This window comes from Cucurbita moschata, unplaced genomic scaffold (genome assembly GCF_002738365.1).
Source record: "Cucurbita moschata cultivar Rifu unplaced genomic scaffold, Cmos_1.0 Cmo_Scf00014, whole genome shotgun sequence".
NCBI lineage: Eukaryota > Viridiplantae > Streptophyta > Magnoliopsida > Cucurbitales > Cucurbitaceae > Cucurbita > Cucurbita moschata.
Genome location: NW_019268530.1, coordinates 4,916,163 through 4,940,115, shown reverse-complemented (window position 1 = coordinate 4,940,115; position 23,953 = coordinate 4,916,163). Strand labels below are relative to the sequence as shown.

The window sequence follows — 23,953 nt, the reverse complement described above, 5'->3', positions numbered from 1 at the left end:
TGTACGCGTCCGTACCCTCGTGATGGGATAGGGGTATCCCCCCAAATGTATGATCACACAATATGCATGAGGTCCCACTAGTCCTACAATCATCATTTAATGAACATAACCCCGTGTCACGTTTTCATGCTTACTTGTCATTCTCATTCTCATTCGTTACATATCATACATATTCCTAGCGGGGTTATGTATCATGCAATTTACCGTATTTCATGTCATACAATTCATTCAGTTACATTTCAATACTCATACAACAAGCCATAATCGTACAAGGGCCACACATCGTCACATGCATTCATATCACATCAACTAAGCAACATAAATAACATACATTCACGTTCACATGTTTTCGTACTTAAGCACCATAATCTAGCATACAATGTATCATATCATAACCATGTAAACACCTCATAGTCATATCGTTCTCTAACTTACCATAGCCTTAACGTTCTTATACCTATCACAGACATATCATTACGTGATGTACCTTAGTCGTATCGTCACAAGAACGTACTCCAATGCTATCATTCCATCAATCTATCACAAACCTATCCCTTTCTACCCATAACCTAACCGTATTCTTTCATCAATCTCTCCTATCCATAGCACTCCGGTATGTAACCTAACTCCAACGTTTCATGAACGTATCTTACTCCTATCGTTACATTTCATTTTGTGCATCCTTCTCGTATCCTATCTCAAATATCTCCTAGAGCACATCGTACCATAATTATTATCATACAATCCACATATTATAACATAACATAACATATAGGAAGCATATCGATCCATAGACAATTCACACATATCAATATATATGACACGTGCCGAACCACAGGGCACGTGTCAACATCAAATATAACCATGCCGATAGTAAGGTCACTTACCTGGCTCGCTTAAGTCATTGCCACAAATATATCTTTAATGAAAGTTCGATTCCGTCCTTTGAAATCCGAGTCAACCTATATGAGCTCATGACATCAGTTTCAAGTTTTATCTCTATAAAATTATTACTCTAATTTACATTGGCATTGGCATCTTAAAATTCTAATCTTTTCTGGACAAAATTTAAAGGAACTCACTACCTTTGATGAAAATTCTGAATGTTTTCTGTTACACAAAATTGAAAGGAGCTCACTGCCATATTTCCTATTATTGTTAAATACTGTTTAACAAATCTTTCTTATTCTCCCTCTCTCTAATCCTTTTCATTCTGTAATCTTTCCTTACTCTCCCTCTCTCTCTAATCCTTTTCATTCTGTAAATAGGTTTTAAAATTGGAAGGACTCTTTTTATTCCGTATTCTTTCCTTCTCTCTAATCCTTTTCATTCTGTAAATAGGTTTTAAAATTGAAAGGACTCTTTTCATTATGTAATCTTTCCTTACTCTCCCTCTCTCTCTAATCCTTTTCATTCTGTAAATAGGTTTTAAAATTGGAAGGAGCTCACTGACGATATTTACTTGTATTGTTAAATACTGTTTAACAAATTTTCCTCAATCTCCCTCTCTTTCTCTCATCTTTTTAATTCTGTAAATAGGTTTTTCAATTATGTAAACAGATATTACTGACCATTTGAAGTACAGGCTAAGATCTTTTAGTTTATAGATTTGCCACCTAAAATTTTATTGAATCTAACTTATAACCTTATTTTGTATAATTAAAATGCTAACAAAAATCTAATAATTGTATATGGGATCTGATTATTACAACTGTTAAGATAGGGAAGAAGATTTGATCCTAAATTAATTTCTTATCATCCTAACTACAAAGTAAAAGGAAATCTGAGATAAGATTTTACCGTAATAACTGACAAACTCTGAATCGTTGAACCCCATTTTACTTCTCAAATCTGACATTGTTGTTTTTCTGTTTCTTTCTTTCTTTTTTTTCAGTCGCATGGGTCGAGGAGAGATAATTGTGGGGAGGGAAAACTGACAAACTCTGAATCTGCAATCTGTTGAACCCCATTTTACTTCTCAAATCTGACATTGTTGTTTTTCTGTTTCTTTCTTTTTTTTTCAGTTGGCTTAAGATGAGTCGAGGAGGGGAGATAATTGTGGGAAGGGATGAGAGGTTAGTGGGAAAAGTTTTTTTTTTATTTTTTATTTTTAATTAATTAATTAATTATTATTATTATTTTAACCATTTTTTTATTTATTTGTTTGTTTATTTATTTTTGGGCTATTACAATATGTAACTCAATTCACCTTAATTCTTTCAACAAAGCTTTGTAATAAAATTAATCTGATTCTACTTCGCTTACTATGAGAAAAAAAAAAAAAAAATTCCTTCCCATTGATTTAAAATTAGAAAAAAAACTCCTTCCCATTGATTTAAAATTAGAAAATTTACTATTCTGGTAGTTTGTCGCCACTTCATCTTACTGTAAATTTATTATAAGGCCCTAAACAAGGTAAAAATAACTTGAGTAAAGTTAAAGATGCCACAAGAAAGCTTAAATGGGAAAATAATAATAATAATAATAAATTAATTAATTAATTAAGAAACTCAAGCAAGGGCAAGGAGCCTACAAGGACCCAAGACCTATGGGTAAGGTTTAAAAAGGAAGAAGGATGCATAAAGGGCAAAAATGGGATTTTTCTAATTTGTAAGAAGCTTTCATGATTTTTTATTCCTCATAGGTAAGGAATTTCAAGTGCTCAACAAGGAAAAAAAAATGACCAAAAAGGGGCAAAGAATCTTTAAAAAATTTAAATATTCAAAAATGAAAAACCATAAAAATCATAAAAATCCCTTGAAATTACAAAAATAAGATGTGTTTGCCACCTTCAACGAGTGGAAAGCTGAAGTTGAAAATTAGACATGCTTTAAGATTAAATTCATAACGTCGAACAATGGAGGATAGTATGACAAGTCAGAATTCACAACATTTTGTGCAATTAAGAGAATTAGACTAACGAGAATAGTTTATGGTAAAGTAAGACAAAATGGTGTTGTTAAAAGGATGAACAAAACATTAATGAATGAATAAGTAATATGAGGACTCATTCTAGATTGCCAAAAACATTTTGGGCCAAAGCTATAAATACAATACCCTACTTGATCAAGAGAGGATCGTCAGTACCCTTGGATTTCAAGTTGTCAGAAGAGTTATGGATAGGATAAGAACTCAAATACTTTCACTTGAGAACTTTTGGCTGCACTGTGTATGTTCGGTTGATCCAATGAACAGTGACTAGCTTGACGTTGAGGCTATGAAGTGTTACTTTATAGGTTATGGTTCTGACATGTTCCAGTACAAATTTTAAGATGACAAGAAAAAAAAATAAAAAAATTGAGACACTATAATGTGACTTTTGATAAAAATGTCTGGTACAAGGAGGACAAAGAGAATAAATGCTCCAAGACAACGAAGCAAGTGGGAGTTGAAGTTGAGTTGTGAAAAAATTCACCTAGTAATGTTGCAAATACTCAAGAAACTCTTGATACTGTTCAAGAGGTAGAACAATTGACAACTGAGTAGGTGTTGAGAAGATCATCCAAACCATCAGAGTACCAGATAGGTATTCACTTTCATTATACTATTTGTTGCTGATTGATGAAGGGGTACCAAAGCCCTTTGATGAGTCCCTAGAGTTGGAGGATACAATCAAGTGGGAGCAAGCCATGGATGATGAGATGAGTTGGATGTCTAGGCTTCAAAATTGTGTTGATCTTTCATCAATGAGGCATAGTACATGACAATGGCTGATGCGAAAAAGGAGATGGTATGGATAATACGCTATCTAAAAGAATTAGGTAAGAAGCAATGTAGGAAGATTTTTTATACAAATAGCCAAAGTGTCATACAATTGGTGAAGAACCTAGTGTAACGACCCGAAATTTTCTACTTAATTTAAGGTCACTATTGTATACATATCATGAACATTAAATGCGAAAAGACTTCATTTAAATTTCATAAAACGTAACCTTTGTCTTAAAACACAGCCATGGACTTACGTGTTTCCGAAAACACCTTTAAAATGACACAACAAAATGCTAAATAAAGTAAATAAACATTTAAATTAAAAACATCTTATTCTAGCTAAGTCTAAGAAACTAAATACCACTACCCTATGCATGTGTCTTGGTCTCGAATTGCGATGTCGTCATCAGACGTACAAGAATATCTTGTCTTAACCTGAAATATGGTAAGTGACATATAAAGTAAATAATCATATATAGTAAACAAGATATACAATAAGAGGCTAATATCTGGTAAAACTATATATGATCATAGTTATATATATATATATATATATATATATATATATATATATATATTAGATGACATATCTAGTAAAGTTATATATAGTAAACTGAACCTTATATATACCCCTGAGTAAGTGCTTAAAAAATGTACTTTCTACATTCTCTTACTATGAATACTAGAAGTCAATATAAACCTCTACCAATATTCCTTCTTGCATTTTTTCTCTCCTATATTTTGTGTTCATCTGAGTGCGTGTTGTTGTTTGATCCTAACAGTTACTACTAAGCATTTGCTAGTGGCATGGCAAGGACTTTGTTTTCTATTAGGAAATCCATCCTTAACATGATGTCAAAGTTGTCTGTCTTGACTATCATAAAGTCGGTTTATCCAGTTCAAGTCCTTAGCTTGATCGGAGTTCTCTTTGTAACTCCTAAGACATGTAAATCTACTTAATTTAAAGCCTTCATCTTTCTTGCGTCTCAATGCCAAGGAATAGTCAAGGGTTTTGCTTCGGTCTTTGTCATTAAGTAGTGGGTGGCTCAAGAGTCGACAATAGCGTTTTTGGCTGATTATTCTAGGCCTTGACATACATAAGACCGCGTTCCACTAGCTCTTTTGTCTCTTCCACTCACTTCTGAAGAGCAGAAAAGTGCTTTAATGCTCCCACACGGGGTACTTAACATTCTCAACTAACGATATTTCTGTTTCTACAATCTCATACTTGGCTTCTAAATTCACTCCGAGTTTTGCTTGCAAGAAGTATAATGCCACCTTTTGTGGGCATTCAAATTCTTGATAGACACCTTTGCAATATGAAGCAAGACGAAAGACCTCGACTTTGACTATGACTATTATGGTTGTGAGGTCTCCGCCATGAAATCCTACCTCTCTATTTCAAGGACTCGCATTCCCCTTCTCTACCTTCGAGTTTGTCACTGGGAGGTGTTGGTAATTCATATTTCCATTACTTGCGGACGCTTGGTTCCGTCGTATCTCTTGCAGTTTATTAATACTAAGATCAAATCGTTGTTCGGCAGTAGCATAGGCCGTGGAAAGGTCTTGAACTCTTTGTTCGTAGAGTTTTATTTTTACTCACAGCTTCAACCCCTCTACAAAACTAAAGACCTTATCTGTCTCGGACATATCACAAATATCTAACATAAGCACAGAAAACTACTTAACGTAGTCTCGGATACGGCCAGTATGCGGCCAGTATGCCTCAGCTCTCTTAACTTCCTTAATGCAAATATCTTGACATTCTCTCAGAAGAACTGAGAGCAGCTATCTCAAGTCTCCACAATACATCGACCATCTTCAATGTACATGTAGTTGAGATGATCGAGCTGGTCTAAAACGCCCACTTAAAATTCTGGTTTGAAAGGGCGTGGGCAAAATTTCCTCAAATATTGTGTGCTCCTCAAAGCCATTTCATGGCATTTTCAAAATGTTAAGTTCCGAACAGCCTAACTGCGGGTATGGGATGCGAGTTGTTCCGACTCGGATCCGAACCCGTCGAGCTTTGTCTTCTTCACCCGACTTTTGTCGATTTTCTCGGACAACTTTCTTTGTCTTATGTAACACAGTTCCGGCGTTTGTTTTCCACCGTTTTCTTTTGGTTTCACATAGTTTATTTCTCTTATGTAGAGGTTTAAAACACCCAGATTTTAGAAGGTGACGAAATCCGAAACCCAATCCCCGTGGCTGAAGAGCGCAGTGGAAGCATAGTGATCATATAGTTACCAAAACTTGGGCGCTCGCCAGAGTTCTCACGTCTCACTCAAGACCTTGGTAATTTTTTCTTTTTTAATTTTCCATTTTGTTACGGTCAATCTGCCTTCTCTTCTAAGTATTTTTTATTTTGATTTATATTTATCCCGAACCCATTTCTCTATTTTTAATTAAATTTGAACATCTTAAATGATTGATTTTGTATTTTTATTGTGGTGTTGTTTTGTCTTAATTTAAATTTAAATTTATGATAGAGATAATTTTTTCTATTAATTTAGAGATAGTGTGCATTCTCATTTCAAGTAGTCACATTTTACCGTATATTAATGTGTTACGATTCAATTAAATCACAAACTAAAAATGTTATTTGAAAAGATCCGTAGTCAAATTTTAACTTTTTTTTTATTATTATTATTTTTTTATGGAACAATATTAATTATATTTGTAATTTGTCATTAGAAATTAAATTACAGGCTAAAAATGTCATTTGAAAAAGTTAGTAGTCATATTTTAACTTTTTCTATTCTTTTATGGAACAATATTAATTGTATTTGCAATTAGTCAGTAGAAATTAAATCACATGTCACACATGTCATTTGAAAAAGTCACTTATTCTTTTATGGAACAATATTAATTGTATTTGCAATTAGTCGGTCCAAATTAACTCACATGTCAGACGTTGTCATTTGAAAAAGTCACTTATTCTTTTTTGGAACAATATTAATTGTATTTGCAATTAGTAAGTAGAAATTACCTCACATGTCAAACATGTCATTTGAAAAAGTCAGTAGTCATATTTTAACTTTTTCTTATTCTTTTATGGAACAATATTAATTGTATTTGCAATTAGTCGGTAGAAATTAAATTACATGCCATAAATGTCATTTGAAAAGATTAGTAGCAAGATTTTAATCTTTTCTTATTCTTTCATGGAATCAGATTAATTGTATTTGCAATTAGTCAGTAGAAATTAAATCACACATCAGAAATGTCACTTGAAAATGTTAGTAATCAGATTTTAACTTTTTCTTGTTCTTGTATGGAACAATATTAATTGTATTTGCAATTAGTAAGTAGAAATTAAACCACAAGCCAAAAATGTCATTTGAAAAGGTTAGTTGAAGATTTTTACCTTTTTCTTATTCTTTTATGGAACAATATTAATTGTATTTGCAATTAGTAAGTAGAAACACGTCATAAATGTCATTTGAAAAGGTTAGTAGTCAGATTTTAACTTTTTCTTATTCTTTTATAGAACAATACTAATTGTATTTGCAATTAGTCAGTAAACTAAATCACATGTCATTTGAAAAGGTTAGTAGTAAGATTTTACATTTTTCATATTTTTTTATGGAATAAAATTAATTGTATTTGCAATTAGTAAGTAGAAATTAAATCACAGGTTAGAAATGTCATTGGAAAAGGTTAGTAGTTAGATTTTTCTTATTGTTTTATGTAATAATATTAATTATATTTTCAATTAGTAAGTTAGAAATTAAATCATGGCATTTAAAAATGTTAGTGGTAAGATTTTACTTTTTTCTTTTATGTTATAATATTAATTGTATTTGCAATTAGAATATCATTTGAAAATGTTAAGCAGTCAATTTCACTTCTTATTTTTTTATGGAACAATATTAATTTGTTGTAATTATTTAATAAAAAATTCAATCACAAGTCATTTCATGAATATTGGAGTCAAATTTTACTTTTTTTCTTATTCTTCTATGGAACAATATTAATTTGTTGCCAATATTAATTTGTTGCCATTAGTCAATTAAAAATTAAATTACAAGCTAGAAATGTCATTTGAAAATGTCAATTTTATGAATATTACAATTAATCAATTATAAATTAAATCACAAGTCATAAATGTCACGAAAATGTCTAGCAGTCAATAAAATTGGCCAAAAAACCAAAAATAACGTGTGAACATAATTAATTAAAAGAAGAGGAAGCAAGCACACAAAAATGAAAGAAAATCATGATAATATTAAATTGTTGGCATGTTTATATCCTCTAGTGTCCAAAATTTTTGGACACCTTTAACAGAGGAAAGTAGGAAATTAATCCCTCGAGTGCTATTGCAACTCTTAAAACTTGTTAGTTTTAACAAAATTTTCAAATTGAGCATCAATTTAACTATTAACTTAATTGAATTTTTTGGCGAGGGATTCAAATTTTTATATATAATAATTTATTGGACGAAGAAACAAGAGAAAAATAAGATAAAGGTAAGTTATATATATATATATACACACACACGTATAAACATATAAAAAAATATTCCAAAACTTTACTTATGCAAAAACTCTAATGTTCGCATGAAATCTAACACAGATCATTATAAATTAGAGGAATAATTTTGTAGAAATTCGAATTTGAAACTGATGTCACGGACTCGACTCACGTAGGTTGACTTGGATTTCAAAGGACAAAATCGATCTTGAAATTAGTGACAACAGCTTAAGCTAATTAGGTAAGTGACCTTACTATAGGATAGACTGGAAATTGTACGAGTTACAATTTATGATGTATGAGCTACAATTTATGATGTATGAGCTATGATGATGTTATGAGCTATGATGATGTATGAGTTATGATGATGTATGAGCGGTGTTGTATGATGTCGTATACTAGTATATGATGATGTTTGAGTTATGCTGTATGATGATGTGCGTAATATATATGTATATATATATATGTATATGTATATATATATATATATATATCTCGATATATGACATACTTGATATGCTTGATGCACTTTATGGCGATATGATGAGTATGATAATTGCATGATGTTTATCTTAATATGACGATGTTTTTTATATTGAGCATGTTGTATGATGATGAGTGTCATATTGAATCATGTTGATAGATCGACATAGGACACAACCCTAAGAGCATGAAAATGATTTAATATAAATATTTACGAGCATATGTTACTTAATGTAACAAAGAGATGAGATTAGAGGGTTGTGTTAGAAGAGATGATAAGATGGAATTTAGAGGGACCTCATACATGTTGTATGTTCATAAGCATAGGGCTACTTCCCTTACAGATGATGAGTGTGGATGCACACAGTATGAAGATGAGGGTGTTCATGAGGCACATGACACCAGAGGTTCCATTGACCTCCGGACATTACTATAGATTAGCTTGACTAGAGAGGGTCAAGGGGGTGTGCGAGCCCACCTGGAGATTCATACTTGCACATATGGGTCGTGTGTAGAGAAGTACTATACATCTATAGTTGTTTGAGACTGGAGGGCACCCCTAGATAAGCTAGAGATAGATCCCAAGAGAATGATTGCATGTGTTTACATTTGCATGACCTTCTATAATGGGCCACTTACTGAGTATTCTTCAAAATACTCTAGTCGTGTGCCACATCATTTTTTAGGTAAAGGCAAGCGTACCTGTACGGAGGACGACAACATCGAGAGTAGAGACTGTGGCACGTTCATAGGTTAGACTCATATTTAAATTCCTAGTCTTAGGTTAGAATAGGTTGTTTTACTTTTCATTATTTTAAATTATTTTATTTTATTTTTTTTAATTTCAGTATTTCGTATTTAAACACTTAATAACATGGTTATGTTTTTAGAGAAAGAGAAAAAGATGTTTTAATTGTTTTCATATTAGAGATGAGCATGAGACATTAGTAGCAACTCTGAGTTATGTAAAATTTAGGATTGTTACAGTAAATATACATAAAATTTGTCCGGATTAGAAAGCCGCCTAAGTGAAGACGATTTTAAATTTGGAAAACACAAATCTTGTAATTAGGTTTTGTTTCGTATTTTTATTTTAGTGAGTTGTTTTGTCTGATTTAAATTTTATGGCATTTTTAATCCTAGGATAACCTATTACAAATGGATAAGAGTGAAATATTGCACGTAAGAGAGTGAAAAAAAGATTGAGAAGCCAACAAAATGGGATCAGAGAATAAGAGATTACGTGCAAGATCATGCAGGACGTAAGACATGATTTTTTTTCCCTAATAGAGACAAATAAGATAATGTACAAGACCATGCATGTAAGAGAGAGAAGAATTTTTCCCAAATCAGAGCATAAAGATAATGTGCAAGACCATGCATGTAAGAGAGAGAGAGAGTAGATGCTTGTTTTGCACGTTACAAAGAGACAAAACAAAAAAACAAAAAAAAACAAAAAAAAAAAGGAAGAAAAAAGAAGGGGAAAAAAAAACATGTTTATGTTCATACTAAGTGGGAAATTTGAATTTTAATGTTTTGTTTTTTAGGGAATCTTAAACTTAATACAAAGTACGTGTCATCCAACATATGAATCGCGTCATTCTCAAAGTAACGGTGGTCTCACTTTACTTCCACGTGTTTTAAAACCTTTCAGCATTTTAAAATTTTGTCACTATCTCTCTTCTTCTTCAATGTTATAAATTCTTGCTCTAGAGAGTGGTTCTTTTATGTAGATGTCTATTATTTCTTATACTCGATAGCACTTTTCGGAAAAGTGAAGGTACTTGCTAAACTTGACTGACTAGAAAAATGTATGAATTCATTTGAGTTTGCAATTGGATCATCAATCTTCTTGTGTTTTTATTTCGAGTCTCTCTAATCATAGGCATTGGGCGTTATATTTGTTTTTGCAGGAAATAATATGATTCTAGCCCTAGGAGTAGCATTTCTAGTGAGTTTTATTGGATTGATTTATGTAGCATTTTTGAAGCCTCCACCTTCGAAAATATGTGGATCACCGAATGGCCCTCGAGTGTCTTCACCTCGAATAAAACTCAACGATGGAAGACACTTGGCCTACAAAGAATTTGGAGTTTCCAAGGAAAAGGCTCAATACAAAGTCATTGTTTGTCATGGCCTTCGTAGCTGCAAAGATATGGATTTGCCGATCTCTCAAGTGCCGCATTATCGCTCTTCTTTTACTCATAAATCTCTTTATTTTTGTTTATTTTTATATACCTTGCTAAAAATGTATATGTTTTTAATTTTAGGAACTAATGGAGGAGCTTAAGTTGTACTTGGTAATCTATGATAGAGCGGGTCATTGTGAGAGCGACCCATATCCATCACGCTCAATCAAGACTGATACCTTCGACATTCAAGAAGTAGCTGACAAGTTGGAACTTGGCACAAAATTTTATGTAATTGGATTTTCGGCAGGAACATACCCTGTTTGGGGTTGTGTGAAATACATTCCGCATAGGTATTTTTGTTACAAATTTAATTTTTGAATTTTTAAAGTTGGATTGATTTAGTCTTTTGGTAAAAATATATTTATGAAGTTTTTATTTGCAGACTTCTAGGAGCTGCTCTAGTTGTTCCACCCGTGAATTTTTGGTGGCCTTCTTTTCCTTCTGCTTTATCACAACGTTTATTTACGAAGCTTCCTCGATCTTATAAACGTACGTATTGGATTGCATATTACACACCTTGGTTGATGTATTGGTGGATGACACAGAAATGGTTCGAAAACTTTAATATTAGAAGAATGCTGTGTGATTCTGATTTGGCCATAATAAAGAGAATTGAGGAACACCCAAAACAGGTAATTCTCTATAATTGATACATACTTTTAAGTTGCAAATATCTATAATCCTTCACAATCAACTTTGATTCTACATTTTTAAAGGTTATTTTCATATTGTAAAATTAATTTGCATTTTGTCAAATTTTTAATAATATTTTTGTTTTTAAACTAGAATCGGTGCAACCCGATACAACAAGGAGAATATGAATGCAACATAAGAGACTTATTGTGTAATTTTGGGAAATGGGAGTTTGATCCCATGGAGCTGAGCAATCCATTTCATGATAATGAAGGCAGTGTTCATATGTGGCAAGGTTGTGAAGACTATGTAGTTCCTATTGAATTAAATCGTTTTATAGCTCAAAAGCTTCCATGGATTCAATATCATGAGCTTCCTAATAATGGGCATCTATTAGTTCATGAAGCTCATAACTTAGAAGTCATACTAAGGACACTTCTCGTTTAATAATTTCATTTGATGTCAATATTTGTAGGAGGTGAGTGATATTCGGCAATAGTGTATTGTTATTGTGTTGAATAATGAATGCTATTATATATTATAATATCATAAACTTGCAAGAGAGAAAGCATATCCGAGTTTTGGGAGAACGTCGGCTACTTTCTCTTACTATCGACATGGTCAGAAGTTTGTGTTATGTCTGATGAGATGTGCTCAGTGGCTTCGAACGTGTCATATGTCTGTTATGTGTGATGTGTTTGTAGTATACTATGCTTATGATTATGATATGTCAATGACATAGTATGTTTTATGATATGATATGTTTTGGGATATGATATATGTTATGATAGGATATGTTTTATAGTATAATACACTTATGATGTGACATGATAATATGTATGACACGCGATAAAATATTTAAACATAATACACATCTCTAGGCATGTTTTGAAAGCTACGATATAAAATGATATGATATGCATAAAAATAGGGAGGGGTTGTTTTATTTGATTTAATTAATGTGAAAAATGTTGAGATCTCATGCATTATTCTATGTCACATGCATCGGGGTATTACCATCTTATGATGAGTACGAACGAGTACGTTATGAAAAAGGAAAATGATCATTATATTTAACATGATGCTATGACGGTAGCTACTCCTTCTGGGGATTTGACAACAATACCAAAGAATACTAGCCCAACTAGAACGAGGCCCAAAAGGTGTAACGAACCTAAATTTTCTACTTAACCTAAGCTCGCTACCGTACACTAATTATGAGCACTTAATACATAATTAACTCTATTGAAACTTTATAACAAAATCAACCTTAACCTCGCAGGCTTCATTTATTACTTTTGAAATGAAATGCCCTATACTAACCTACATGCTACTAAATGGAAATGCAATTAACCTATACTAACCTATAGTCTACTAAAATTAAATACAAATCTATCTTAAACATGTGTCACAGTCTCAGGATTGTGATGTTACCATCAACCTTACGGGGCACATTGCCTTTACCTGAAATATATACTAGCACGAGACTTGATTTTTTTAAGAAATACTCAGTAAGCGACCCCTTGTCCCAGTTAAAATGCAAAGACACAACATTACATGCATGGGACCTATCATAACATCCTATTTTCCTATGGCGGCTATCATAATGGGCAACTTGGATGTGTATTAATTTTCCTACACATGGCCCACATGTACGAGTATGGACCCACCAATCGGTTCGCATACCTCCTGGGCTCCTTTCTGGTCGGGCGAGCACTCTTTGGGAGTTATTGATGTCGGACACCCATTAGGAGTAGCAACCGTCACGACAGCACTATGTCAAACATAATGATCGTTCCCCTGCCTATTTACGTACGCTTCCATTCTATCGTGAAGGAATAGGAGAATCTCCCGATGCATGAGCACACAATAATGTATGAGATCCCAATATTTTTCTATTTTAATTATCCTTAATACGATCTCAGTTGCATTTTCCCAAATCATAACATTTTTTATATCATTTATCATAATTTTTATCATGTCATTTATCATAACTTTTATGCGGATGTCAGAGTTGTATTTCATGCTAGTTGTCGTTTTGCATGTCAATGATATCATATCATTCATGTCACATATAAGTCATATCATAACGTTTTCATGCTTTCAGACATAACAATCCATATCGTGCACATATCATATCATACATCATAATAGTCACGTAATATATTCCGAGCAAGTTTCAACAAATTATATCATAACGTATCATATCATAAAACATATCAATTCATCAAATACAGCATAACAGTCGCATCACTTAGCATTTACGTATTATTTCAAACGGGCTATATGTACAAATAGATTTTTTATCAACTTTAAAAGCCTATAACTCAAGCTACAATTCACTAAGAGATATGAAATATGTCCTTACCTCTACATTACAATGATATCTATCAAGAGGAGAAATACTTTGGATTGAGCTAGAGAGGTCGATTTTCAGGCAGCGACCGACCATGACGACAAGCATCTTCATTCTTGAGAAAATAGAGTGGTGAGTCATCAGCCAAAATCTTATCCCTCTCAAATTTTCTCAAAATTAATTCATTTTCAAGTCAACTCTCATGCAATTTTTTATGGTTTAAAAAAATTTTAAAAATTAGACACTCCATAAAGTTTGCCAATGAAAAATTTGATGAAGTAATTTGGGTATTGGAAGCTGAGAACTGAGGCTAACAGTGATTAAGAGGTAAGTAACCAATTTGAACTTTTCTTTAAAATTAAAAAAAAAAAACAAATACCTGTAGCAATGGCTTAGAATTGAATAGGAATTTTAAGTTAAAGCAAGATTTAAAGGATTAAGAAAGAATTTGAGTCAAGAGTGGTGAGTTTTAAAGACATGCATTAAGCGTTTTCCTTGAGAATCAAGTACTATTAAAATAACTTATTAAATAGACTGTGTTGCTCGTAAAATATTAATACGAAATATATTATAAAATTTAAGGTTATATTTAAAATTTGATAGTCACTACAAGAGGTTAAGTAGCCAAACAAGTAATAGTGTAAAATTTTCTCAATGTCCATAAGGTAATTTACCTATGGTTCACAATTCTAATAACCTCCCATAGACATGAAACTTCATACACATCTAAAATTATGACTTTTAGGGACAAGTATAATTTCATGATCATTAGACTATTTTTTGGGGCTCAAACCATGTATTATGTAAAAAAAAAGAAAAAAAATTACCATATTGCCCTTAATAACAAAAACTATAAACTTCAAGAATTTAATTAATTCCTTTAGTCTTATTATCATATGACTTATTTACATGATATTATTGGTACTTGTAACTTATTCAACTCATCAGCATCTTTATGTTTACTTCAGGGCTATAAATGTATCACGAATGGTGTGATATAAGGTATCCTACAGATCTAGGATTATACATGTTACTATTTGTCTTTTTAGTATAATTTGAAATTTGAAGTTCCGAAAATCGAATCGTGGCAGAATAATTACCATATTTTAGTAAACTCCTACATATATTAAACACATACTCCAAACTAGTTAGGACACCATATATCTTCAATATCATGAATTTTTATTTATATAAATGTAAATTCAACCCCGTTAAATGGGCACTTAAGAGTATTCCAAACCTACAAATCGAGTGAGAAAGGTGTTGTTGCTCGCAAGGCCATGGTGACAAAATGTAAATCAAGATTCTCATGATTGGTCGCTAGTTTAGTATTTTTAGTCGTTTACAAATATTTTTTATTTTTAAATTGTTTTAGGTTTAGTTTTGAAAGTTGATGTTTGAATTTCTTTTCAATATATTTTACTTTGAAATTTCATTTGGAATCTAAAACTCAATTAAAAATTCTTTTATCCATGGATTGGTGTTACTAATGGACTGACTTTTTGGGATTCTTCTTGTTTCCTCTGTTATTTCCACGTGTCTTATGGAAGCACATAGTAACGTGCTCAAGTATTTTAAGCTAAAAAAATTGAGCCATTATATGAATACTAGTGGGACCAATGTGAAAGAGGTGAGAAGAAATATATGTGATAAATTGTTACGGATTAGTCATAATTCTCATTTATTTGGTTGTGTATGTGAATTGATATGGTTAGATATTATTGAGGCGTGGAGTCAAATCAAGTGATTATTATTTTGTATTTGACTCTGTATTCTCCCTTTAGAGCGTGTTTACCTGTACAAGGTTAGGGAGTTAGAGTTAGGTTGATTAGATGATGACTTAGGTTAAGACGCCTCTAGTACACAGAGCACCTTAATATTGTGGGCGAAGGTCACAAGGTCTAGACCCTAGTACTCCAAGATTAAGAAAGAATCGAGGGCTAAAATTAGAGTAACTTGGAGTCAGACGTCCGCATTAAACCAACTAGTTGCCCTAGAAATCCAATAGACCTTCTCGGTTCTTAGATATGACTATGGTGAAGTTTAAATCATAGACTGTGTGCTTAGATGAAAGATTGGAATGTTTCCTAGCAAAGCATGCACGAGATAATTCAGTTAAGATTAGGGCACTACAACTACTGCAGTTTATATGTTGACCTAGGTTAGTACGTTTTCAGTAGATCTTACATCCTAAGATCATATGCAATTAGAGGTTTAGACCTGTGTGCACCCAAATGTTGGTTTAGCTTGAGGAGCTAACTCCAAATGTCCTATAGAAGGAATTTAAGCTGACTGGACTCCCTTAATAACCTAGCATACCTTCCTTCCTACTCCAGTACAGTACTGTTAAGCTAGATGTGAGGCTGGTTAGATAGGTGTGACTCGATAGTTAGTTAGACTACTCTGCAAGGTAGATATGTCTTGTAGTAAGGTGTTGATCATGCGGGTAGCTAATTGGTACCATATGCAAATAATTAGTCTTGTGGGAGGACATTGATTATGCAAGTAGCCAGTGGAGCTTGCATTTTGCATCTCCCAACTAATCTACCATGGATGACTTGCAGGCTAGCATTCACCATGTTGCCTCCCCTTGCTATAGAGTCTATGGAGGTAGCCCCTCATCTTCGAATATCGGTTACTGCTGCGTAGGCTAAACTAGCTACATCTAGAGTCTAGAGTAAAGCTTGTAATCACATACTAGGTCATAGATGCGATAAGAGCCTACAAGTAGGTTGTTTAGTTGGGTGTATTTATATACTCATTCCCTTTTTCCTTTCTTTTTCAGGTGTGGAGTAGCGTTCGAGAGCTGTGCGGTCATAAAAGAGGTCGTTTCGAAGCGCCAATCCGTTTTTTTGTTTGAATTATTATCTCTTTTTATAATAAATTTGAACAATATCGTCTCATAATTGGATTTTGTTTTGATATTTAAATTTGGTGTTGCCAACTTTATTTTGATTTAAATTTTATCTTTATTTTTATTTTCATTTTTGTCTTCCCAAGTTTGGAAGTTTGGAAGCAGTAAAATTTGGGTCATGAGTGTGCATGTAAGAGAGAGTACAGATGCTTGGTTAGTTAGAAAGAGACAGAACAAGATTGAGAAGAAAAACATGATGAGATTGAGTATATGTTGATACTAAATACTTAGAGGTATCTACCGTTAAATGTTTTAGAATTACATGAGAAAAAAGTACCCAAAAAAAATGAAATTTAAAACGTCCCATTCATGAATACATTAAAAGGGTGATGAAAATAGGATAATATTAATAGAAAAATTTATCTAAATTTTTAATATATTATTTGTGTGCATTAATGAATTTTTTTTGAGGGGATCTTCCCATTAATGCAAAATGTAAGTTACTCAAGATGTCAACCATGCCCTTGGATTTTAGGAACAGTACAAAACTTAGAGTAACTACTTCTCACTTTACTTCCACGTGCTTTCAAACCTTTTAATATTTTAAATTCTTGTCACTATCTCTTTTCTTCATCGTCATCCATTTTGTTCAATGTTATAAATTCTGGAAATATATGCTTATAATTTATTGTACTCTATACAATTTCTGAAGAAGTGAAGGTGCCACCGACAACTTTGAGAAATGCATGAATTCATGAGTTTGATATTAGATCATCAATCTTGTGTGTTGTGTTTTTTTCCTTTCAGCTTGTAGCTGACTCAAAATTTTATGTTAATCATTCAAGTTATCTTCTTTTCACAGTCGAACAGTTTCGCCCCTTATCGGTGATATTAGTTTTTGCAGGCAATAATATGATTATAGCAATCGGAGTAGCATTTGCAGTGGGTTTTATTGGATGGGTTTCTGTAGCACTTTTGAAGCCTCCACCTCCAAAGCTATGTGGATCACCAAATGGTCCTCCACTCACTTCACCTAGAATAAAACTCAGTGATGGAAGGCATTTGGCCTACAAAGAATTAGGAGTTCGTAAGGAGGAGGCTCGTTACAACATCATTATTTCTCATGGCCTTTATAGCTGCAAAGATATGGATTTGCCTATCTCTCAAGTACCACATTATTGCCCTTCTTTTACTCATCAATCGCTTCGTTTTCGTGCACATTACTAAAATGTATGTTTTTAATTTTAGGAACGAATGGAGGAGCTTAAATTGTACATAGTAATCTATGATAGAGCGGGTCATTGTGAGAGTGACCCATATCCATCACGTTCAGTAAAAACTGAGGCATTTGACATTCAAGAATTAGCTGACAAGTTGGAGCTTGGCACAACATTTTACGTAATGGGATGTTCGGTGGGAGCGTATGCAGTTTGGGGTTGTTTGAAATATATTCCACACAGGTGTTTTTGACATTTATTTCTCCATTATCAATTATTTTTGTTGAGTAAAAATATATTGATAGAGCTTTATTTGCAGACTCTTGGGTGCTTCCCTAGTGGTTCCTACTGTGAATTTTTGGTGGTCTCCCTTTCCTTCTGATTTATCACAGCGTTGCTTTGCAAAGTATCCTCAGTCGTATAAACGTATGTTTTGGATTGCATATTACACACCTTGGTTGATGTACTGGTGGATGACACAAAAATGGTTCCCAAATTTGGATAATGAGGACATGTTATCAAATTCTGATTTAGTCATAACGAAAAGGCTTATGGAACGTCCAGATAAGGTACTTATCTTCTTTGCAATTGATACACATTCTTGGATCAAAATTTTCAAACTTAATATCAATTTTATGTAAAGTTTGAGTTTAAAAGTAGTATTTTTCAACAAAGGTTAATGGTACCTTTGACCGTTAATGGTAAACTTGTTAAGAATATTTAGTTATAAATTATAATTTACCATATTATAAATAAATATCTAGATATTTGCCATCCATTACGGTTTACCATATGTATTATATTTGTCGTATTATTATAGACAAATATTTATATCCATTTATTGCTTTTTCCATGAGTTTGTAATTTATATGATTCTCTAAATGATTAAAATATGAATATGTTTGACATAGGTATGTTAACGAACTAACTTTTTTTGTTTTGATTTTTTTTCTTTTCCGACCAAAATTAGTGCAACATAGTACAACAAGGGGAACGCGAATGTATCCATAGAGACTTATTGTGTAATTTTGGAAAATGGGAGTTCGATCCCATGGAGTTGAGCAATCCATTTCCTGACAACAAGGGCTCTTTTCATATGTGGCAAGGCAGTGAAGACCGCATAGTTCCTATTGAATTGAATCGCTTTATAGCGCAAAAGCTTTCATGGATTCAATATCATGAGATTTCTAGTGCGGGTCATTTTCTAGTTCATGATGCTAAAAACTTAGAAGCCATAATAAGGGCACTTCTCGTCTTATAATTTCGTCTGATGTCGATTTGGGTCAATGAGCGAACGAGTGACATTTGGCAATAGTATATTGTTGTCGTGTTTAAAAATAAGCTCCAATTATAATGTCCCGAAGATTATGTATGGTGCATGGAAATTTGTTTTTGTTAAGGTACATGGTTTGTCTTTTGTTAAGATACATGAATAGTATGTCCGCCTGTGTGTATTTACTTTGTGTCTTTTAGAGGCGTGTCTTGAGCATTTATAAAGAGATCATGTAAAGTCAATTAAAGTGGTCTGAAGAAAAACAATTCAGAGAGAATTATTCTAGGTAACTATAACCACAAAATATATATATATATAAAGAATCATTCAAATCTGTCCCGATCCAAATTTTGAGACTTCAAAACTCGAATTGAGATTAAAAAGAAAAATGAAAACAAACAAAAATAGAAGTAAAATAAAATAAGACTGACCTTCCGAAACAACCCTCTCTATAACCTCATAACTCTCAAACACTCCTCCACCTTGATCGACAACCTACGAATACTTGTAAAAGAAAGGGAAAAGAGGGTGAGTATTAAATAGACTCCATAAGCAACTTATAGGCTCCCATCACATCCTTGACCTAGAAGGAAACCCTCTTGTTGTGCACACACTTGGATAGCTAACTTAGCCTACGCAATGATACCAATGTCTGATATTGAGGCATTACCTCAAAGAACTCTCTCTAATAGGTGGGGACAACATGGTGAATGCTAGCTGGCTCGTAGTCACCTAGGTCGGGGGTGCTACCCCCTGTAAGTGCCAACTTCACTGACTACCTGCATGATCAACGCCCACCTATAGAATGGATCTACCGTGTAGGGTAATCCAACAAAACTATCAAGAAGCACGTTCCTAAATAGCCTCATTGATGGTGTTAATATAACACATGCGGAAGCAATTTGGATCTTAGGCACTTTTAGAACATCAATTATAGTAAAAAAACTAGCATGTTCTTAAGTATCAAAACTTAATGAGTTTAGATACTAACCTTTTCTAGTTCAAACTCCTTTTTCCTCACGAACCGGTTTCGAACCACCACTAGTGTCTTCTCCACTATTCTCCAGCCTTAGAACGGGATTGTGGAATCCGGTGAGTGACTAAACTTGGGAGGGATTTTGTATATGTGAAGATAGTGTTTGTGAGAGGTTTTTCTCAAGGTTTTTCACCAAGAAGAAGACCTTCCATGTACCATGATCACTCTATTTAAAGAGCCATATTTGCATGTTCATGCAAATTTGAGATCACCAAATTTTGACACTTAAAATTCCACTCAAATGTTTGGGATTATGTGGCAAGCATGCATGTTTGAGTTAACCAAATTTTGACACTCAAAACTCCACTCAAACTTGTGGGGTTTATTTGGCAAGCATGCAAGTTTGGTTGAACCAAATTTTGACGCCTCGAAACTCCGCTAACATGGATTTTTCCATGAAGTCAACATTTTGACTTTCTTCATTTTAATTCAACCATTCATTTGAATAATGAATTTCAAATTAAACTAACATTAAATGATTAATTAAACTATTTAATTAATATTTAATATTAATTCAAATGTCAATCTCAATCAATTTCGACACATAATTGATTAAGATATTTAAATCTTATTTAAATATATCATATTCTCTCTTTTTGTTTAATTAGTAAATAAAACAAAAATGCAGTTAAATATATCGTATATATATAACGCATATTCCCTAATTTGAATTCGAACACTTCGAACTCACTCATCACACTGTTCTATGGTTTAGTCCGATATGAGCTAGCAGAGGGACCTAATGGACCTATAGATCATGGGCTCCAACGATCCAAGATTAACTGGCTAAACTCATTAACCTTGTGTAACCAACATTCGTTAACTACTAGGACACTCCACTATAGCCTAGTAGTTGCACTCCCCTCACTATAGATATATTTCTGTCCATTTGATATAACAATAATTAGTAAGTCGATCCTTCACAGGTTGTTCGTAACTAGAGCTGGGTCAATTTACCGTTTTACCCCTGAAGTTACTTCTTGTTCTTTATGTCTCACTGATCCTCTAATGAACAATTGGTTTGTGGTCCAACCAGTAAACCGAATCCCTCTCAGGCCAATGAGAGGGTGGGGCCCCTTGTTCAAGACCTGGAGTCAGTGCTTAAGGGAACTACCTCTCTTCTATCCCTAAAAGTGGATAGGAGTGAATTCCATCTTGCACCCCATGTCACCAGCCATTCACCCAGTCTTGCCCCTGAAATGGGAGGCCTATTGAGTCGGCAAAGGATAATTCCGAATAAACAAGAGTTCATGGTTAGCTCAGGATTAAAACCGAGTTACCTAGGTTATTGAATGAAAAGAAAATCAGTCTCAAACAATAAACGACATTATAAAGTGAGAGTGGTTTTCTTCATGGTCCGATCTTATGCAATACTCATTGCATAGGACGCCCCCACTCACATGTCTTCACATGTACAATTTAGTGATCACATTGTTTATATCATATACAAAAGTGGGCCGCATCCATAGTGTCCCAGAATAAGGTACTCAGCCTTATACTATAGATCATTTTGACTATATACTTGAACTTGATCCACTCTTATGTCTCTACATATAGTTCAAGTAATCATACTATAGCCAGAGTGTTCTTAGTTTATTGGATTTAGATTAATGATCGTAAAGTTCACTTTATTCAATAACAATCTTTACTGAATAAACAACATAATAACTTTATTGAAAATAGAATATGTTTTTGTTTACAAACTATGAGTTTTAGGACATAAAACCCAACACTCATATCTTAGCTCAATGATACTATACCAAAGTAGAAAGGAATGTGGAAGCTCCGCATACATTGTACCAACTGTTATTAGCCCAAAAAGTTACCTTTATTTTCCAGGGTTGTCGTGATGCTCTTCGAGATTTCTAAGGTAGTTTGGCAGTCTTGACATGGATTCACGTCTCCAGGTTCCTCAATTTCAATTTCTTGAGTCTTGATCGGTCAAAAGCACTAGGCCACACCCTCTGATAAGCTCTCAAGATTTTAATGCATTCGATCTATCGAAGACGTTTCATCCTAGGTCATAGTCTAACCAAATTGACACTCTCACCCTAGTCTTAATCCATTTCTAGTGCTTATTCTCTGCGAGGAGAAATACACGTTTCAATCGCTTGAGTTAATGTACGGTCTATCATGCATATGATCATACAGGCTCAACAAACCATCCTTCAAGCACTGAGTAGTAGAAAAATAATCTAGAAGTAAATCAATTATGCCAATAACAAGAGTGATTATTCTAGCCTTCTTCTCCCACGACGTAGGCTATCGGAAAACCGCGAGCTGAGCGACAGTTTCAGTAGTGGCAGTGCGTTCTTGGGCGACTGGGCGACCGGGTGACAAACGACCCACGAGTTCTGCGAGCCACGCACAGCAACAAATCAGACCTTAAGCGGCAGTGCACTCGCGGCGGCGGCGCATGACCTTGAAGCGAATTCGGTACCGCCGGTTTTGAGCGACGGCGAGGGTTTCCCCGGACTGTTCTAGCTCCTCCCTGACGACTTGCGTTTTCCACTGCGGTGGCGATCTACTCCACGTTCAGCGGAAGCCACGACGCAATTGACTCCTGAAGGTGACTACCCAAGAAGCTGCGGCAATTTTTTTGCATCAACCCAACTCACGACGCCGTGAATAGCATCGAAGACCACCCTCTAAGGACTCCAAATCGCTAGTTTTGTGACCCATGCTCCGAATAGCCTCTAATCGGATTAACCGTAGTCAACAGAAGTAAGATCTGTGAAGTCGTACCCATTCGAACAAAAACCAGCAATGTGCCGAGCTTTTTCGGTAAGAATTAGTGGATATGACTCATTCTAAACCCTTAAGTGCTGTAAATCAGGCTTTAACTCTTGAAACTCTTCTGTATTTAGGTTTGAACTAATCAAGTTAAGGTTTAAGGTCAACATTGGGTGAAAACTAGTTGGTAAGCCTTCTTAAACACCTTTGCATTTTCAATTAAAGATTTCGAACCAAATTCTAACTCCAAACACTTTCCTTTATTGTTTCAGGAATTGATAGAACAACTTCGAAGCGCCGTAGGACGTGTTGTAAGTAATTTGAATTTGTGGATTCCATTTGCTATATGCTTTGGTATCCTTGTATGTTTTGTATGGTGCATGCTTTGTTTGATACAAGTGATTGAATTGAATGCTGTATTGAATGGATAGTGTTTTGATGTGTCATGTTGAGTTACGCTCTTGTGATGTTAAACATGATGTGATGTTGAAACTAAGCATGATGATTGTGTTTTAAAGCGTGAGCAGCAGGTCTAAAAAGCATGTATAGGATGTGCATACATGGGCAATTGTCAAGCTGGTAAGTGAAAAGGGTCAGAAGACCTTGCGTTTGTGATAAAGGAGAGTATGGAGAATATCATGACCTCAAGTATAAATGATTGATGGTTGGTATTGTTTTAAGGAAAGTAAGTGAATATTAAGGCCTTGGTGTTAATTATTGAGGGATGGTGTCACTACTGGGTGTTGAGGCCTCAAGTATAAATTGTCGACGGTTGATATGATGAGTCTTGAGGCAAGTATTTCTGGTCTTGGTATAAATAGTGAAAGTCCACTTGTCATGGAGACTTGAGTATAAATTATCAAGGGTCGATGCACAATTTGAGGCCTTGGGTAAAAATGATTAGGGAAGAGTGGTTCTAATATGAATTTTATGCAAGAATGTGGTTGATTCTTCTATGAATTTTATGTTGGGGGGGGGGGGGGGGGGTCCTTGTT

General features: G+C 33.9%; 3 protein-coding genes across 4 annotated transcripts in view; all 3 read left to right on the top strand.

Moving 5' to 3' along the window:
- Positions 1-10,412: 10,412 nt before the first annotated feature.
- LOC111452601 lies at positions 10,413-12,182 on the top strand. The gene is made up of 5 exons (XM_023093402.1): positions 10,413-10,444; positions 10,578-10,840; positions 10,935-11,146; positions 11,239-11,488; positions 11,643-12,182. Exons 2-5 carry the CDS (start codon positions 10,586-10,588, stop codon positions 11,934-11,936), a joined length of 1,011 nt encoding a protein of 336 aa, XP_022949170.1. The 5' UTR covers positions 10,413-10,444; positions 10,578-10,585; the 3' UTR covers positions 11,937-12,182.
- A 5,217-nt stretch (positions 12,183-17,399) lies between these two features.
- Positions 17,400-19,374, top strand: LOC111452648. The gene is made up of 5 exons (XM_023093466.1): positions 17,400-17,443; positions 17,604-17,866; positions 17,948-18,159; positions 18,236-18,485; positions 18,887-19,374. The coding sequence occupies exons 2-5, from the start codon at positions 17,612-17,614 to the stop codon at positions 19,175-19,177; spliced, it is 1,008 nt and encodes a 335-aa protein (XP_022949234.1). The 5' UTR covers positions 17,400-17,443; positions 17,604-17,611; the 3' UTR covers positions 19,178-19,374.
- Positions 19,375-22,387: 3,013 nt separating this feature from the next.
- The window catches only part of LOC111452801 (RNA polymerase II C-terminal domain phosphatase-like 4), a 13,753-nt gene continuing 12,187 nt past the window's right edge, over positions 22,388-23,953 (top strand). For both annotated transcript variants that reach the window (XR_002712165.1, XM_023093698.1), the window contains exons 1-3: positions 22,388-23,009; positions 23,093-23,145; positions 23,231-23,269. The gene's annotated coding sequence lies outside the window, so the exon portion shown is untranslated. The remainder of the gene's footprint in view (positions 23,010-23,092; positions 23,146-23,230; positions 23,270-23,953) is intronic.

What these genes read in the sequence shown, in the direction of transcription:
- LOC111452601 (XM_023093402.1), top strand. Translation starts at nt 10,586, where the DNA reads ATGATTCTAGCCCTAGGAGTAGCATTTCTAGTGAGTTTTATTGGATTG. An exon ending in TGGATTTGCCGATCTCTCAA is followed by an intron (nt 10,841 to 10,934) that starts GTGCCGCATTAT and finishes TTTTAATTTTAG; the next exon opens with GAACTAATGGAGGAGCTTAA. An exon ending in TTGAGGAACACCCAAAACAG is followed by an intron (nt 11,489 to 11,642) that starts GTAATTCTCTAT and finishes TTTTTAAACTAG; the next exon opens with AATCGGTGCAACCCGATACA.
- LOC111452648 (XM_023093466.1), top strand. Translation starts at nt 17,612, where the DNA reads ATGATTATAGCAATCGGAGTAGCATTTGCAGTGGGTTTTATTGGATGG. An exon ending in TGGATTTGCCTATCTCTCAA is followed by an intron (nt 17,867 to 17,947) that starts GTACCACATTAT and finishes TTTTAATTTTAG; the next exon opens with GAACGAATGGAGGAGCTTAA. An exon ending in TTGAAATATATTCCACACAG is followed by an intron (nt 18,160 to 18,235) that starts GTGTTTTTGACA and finishes CTTTATTTGCAG; the next exon opens with ACTCTTGGGTGCTTCCCTAG.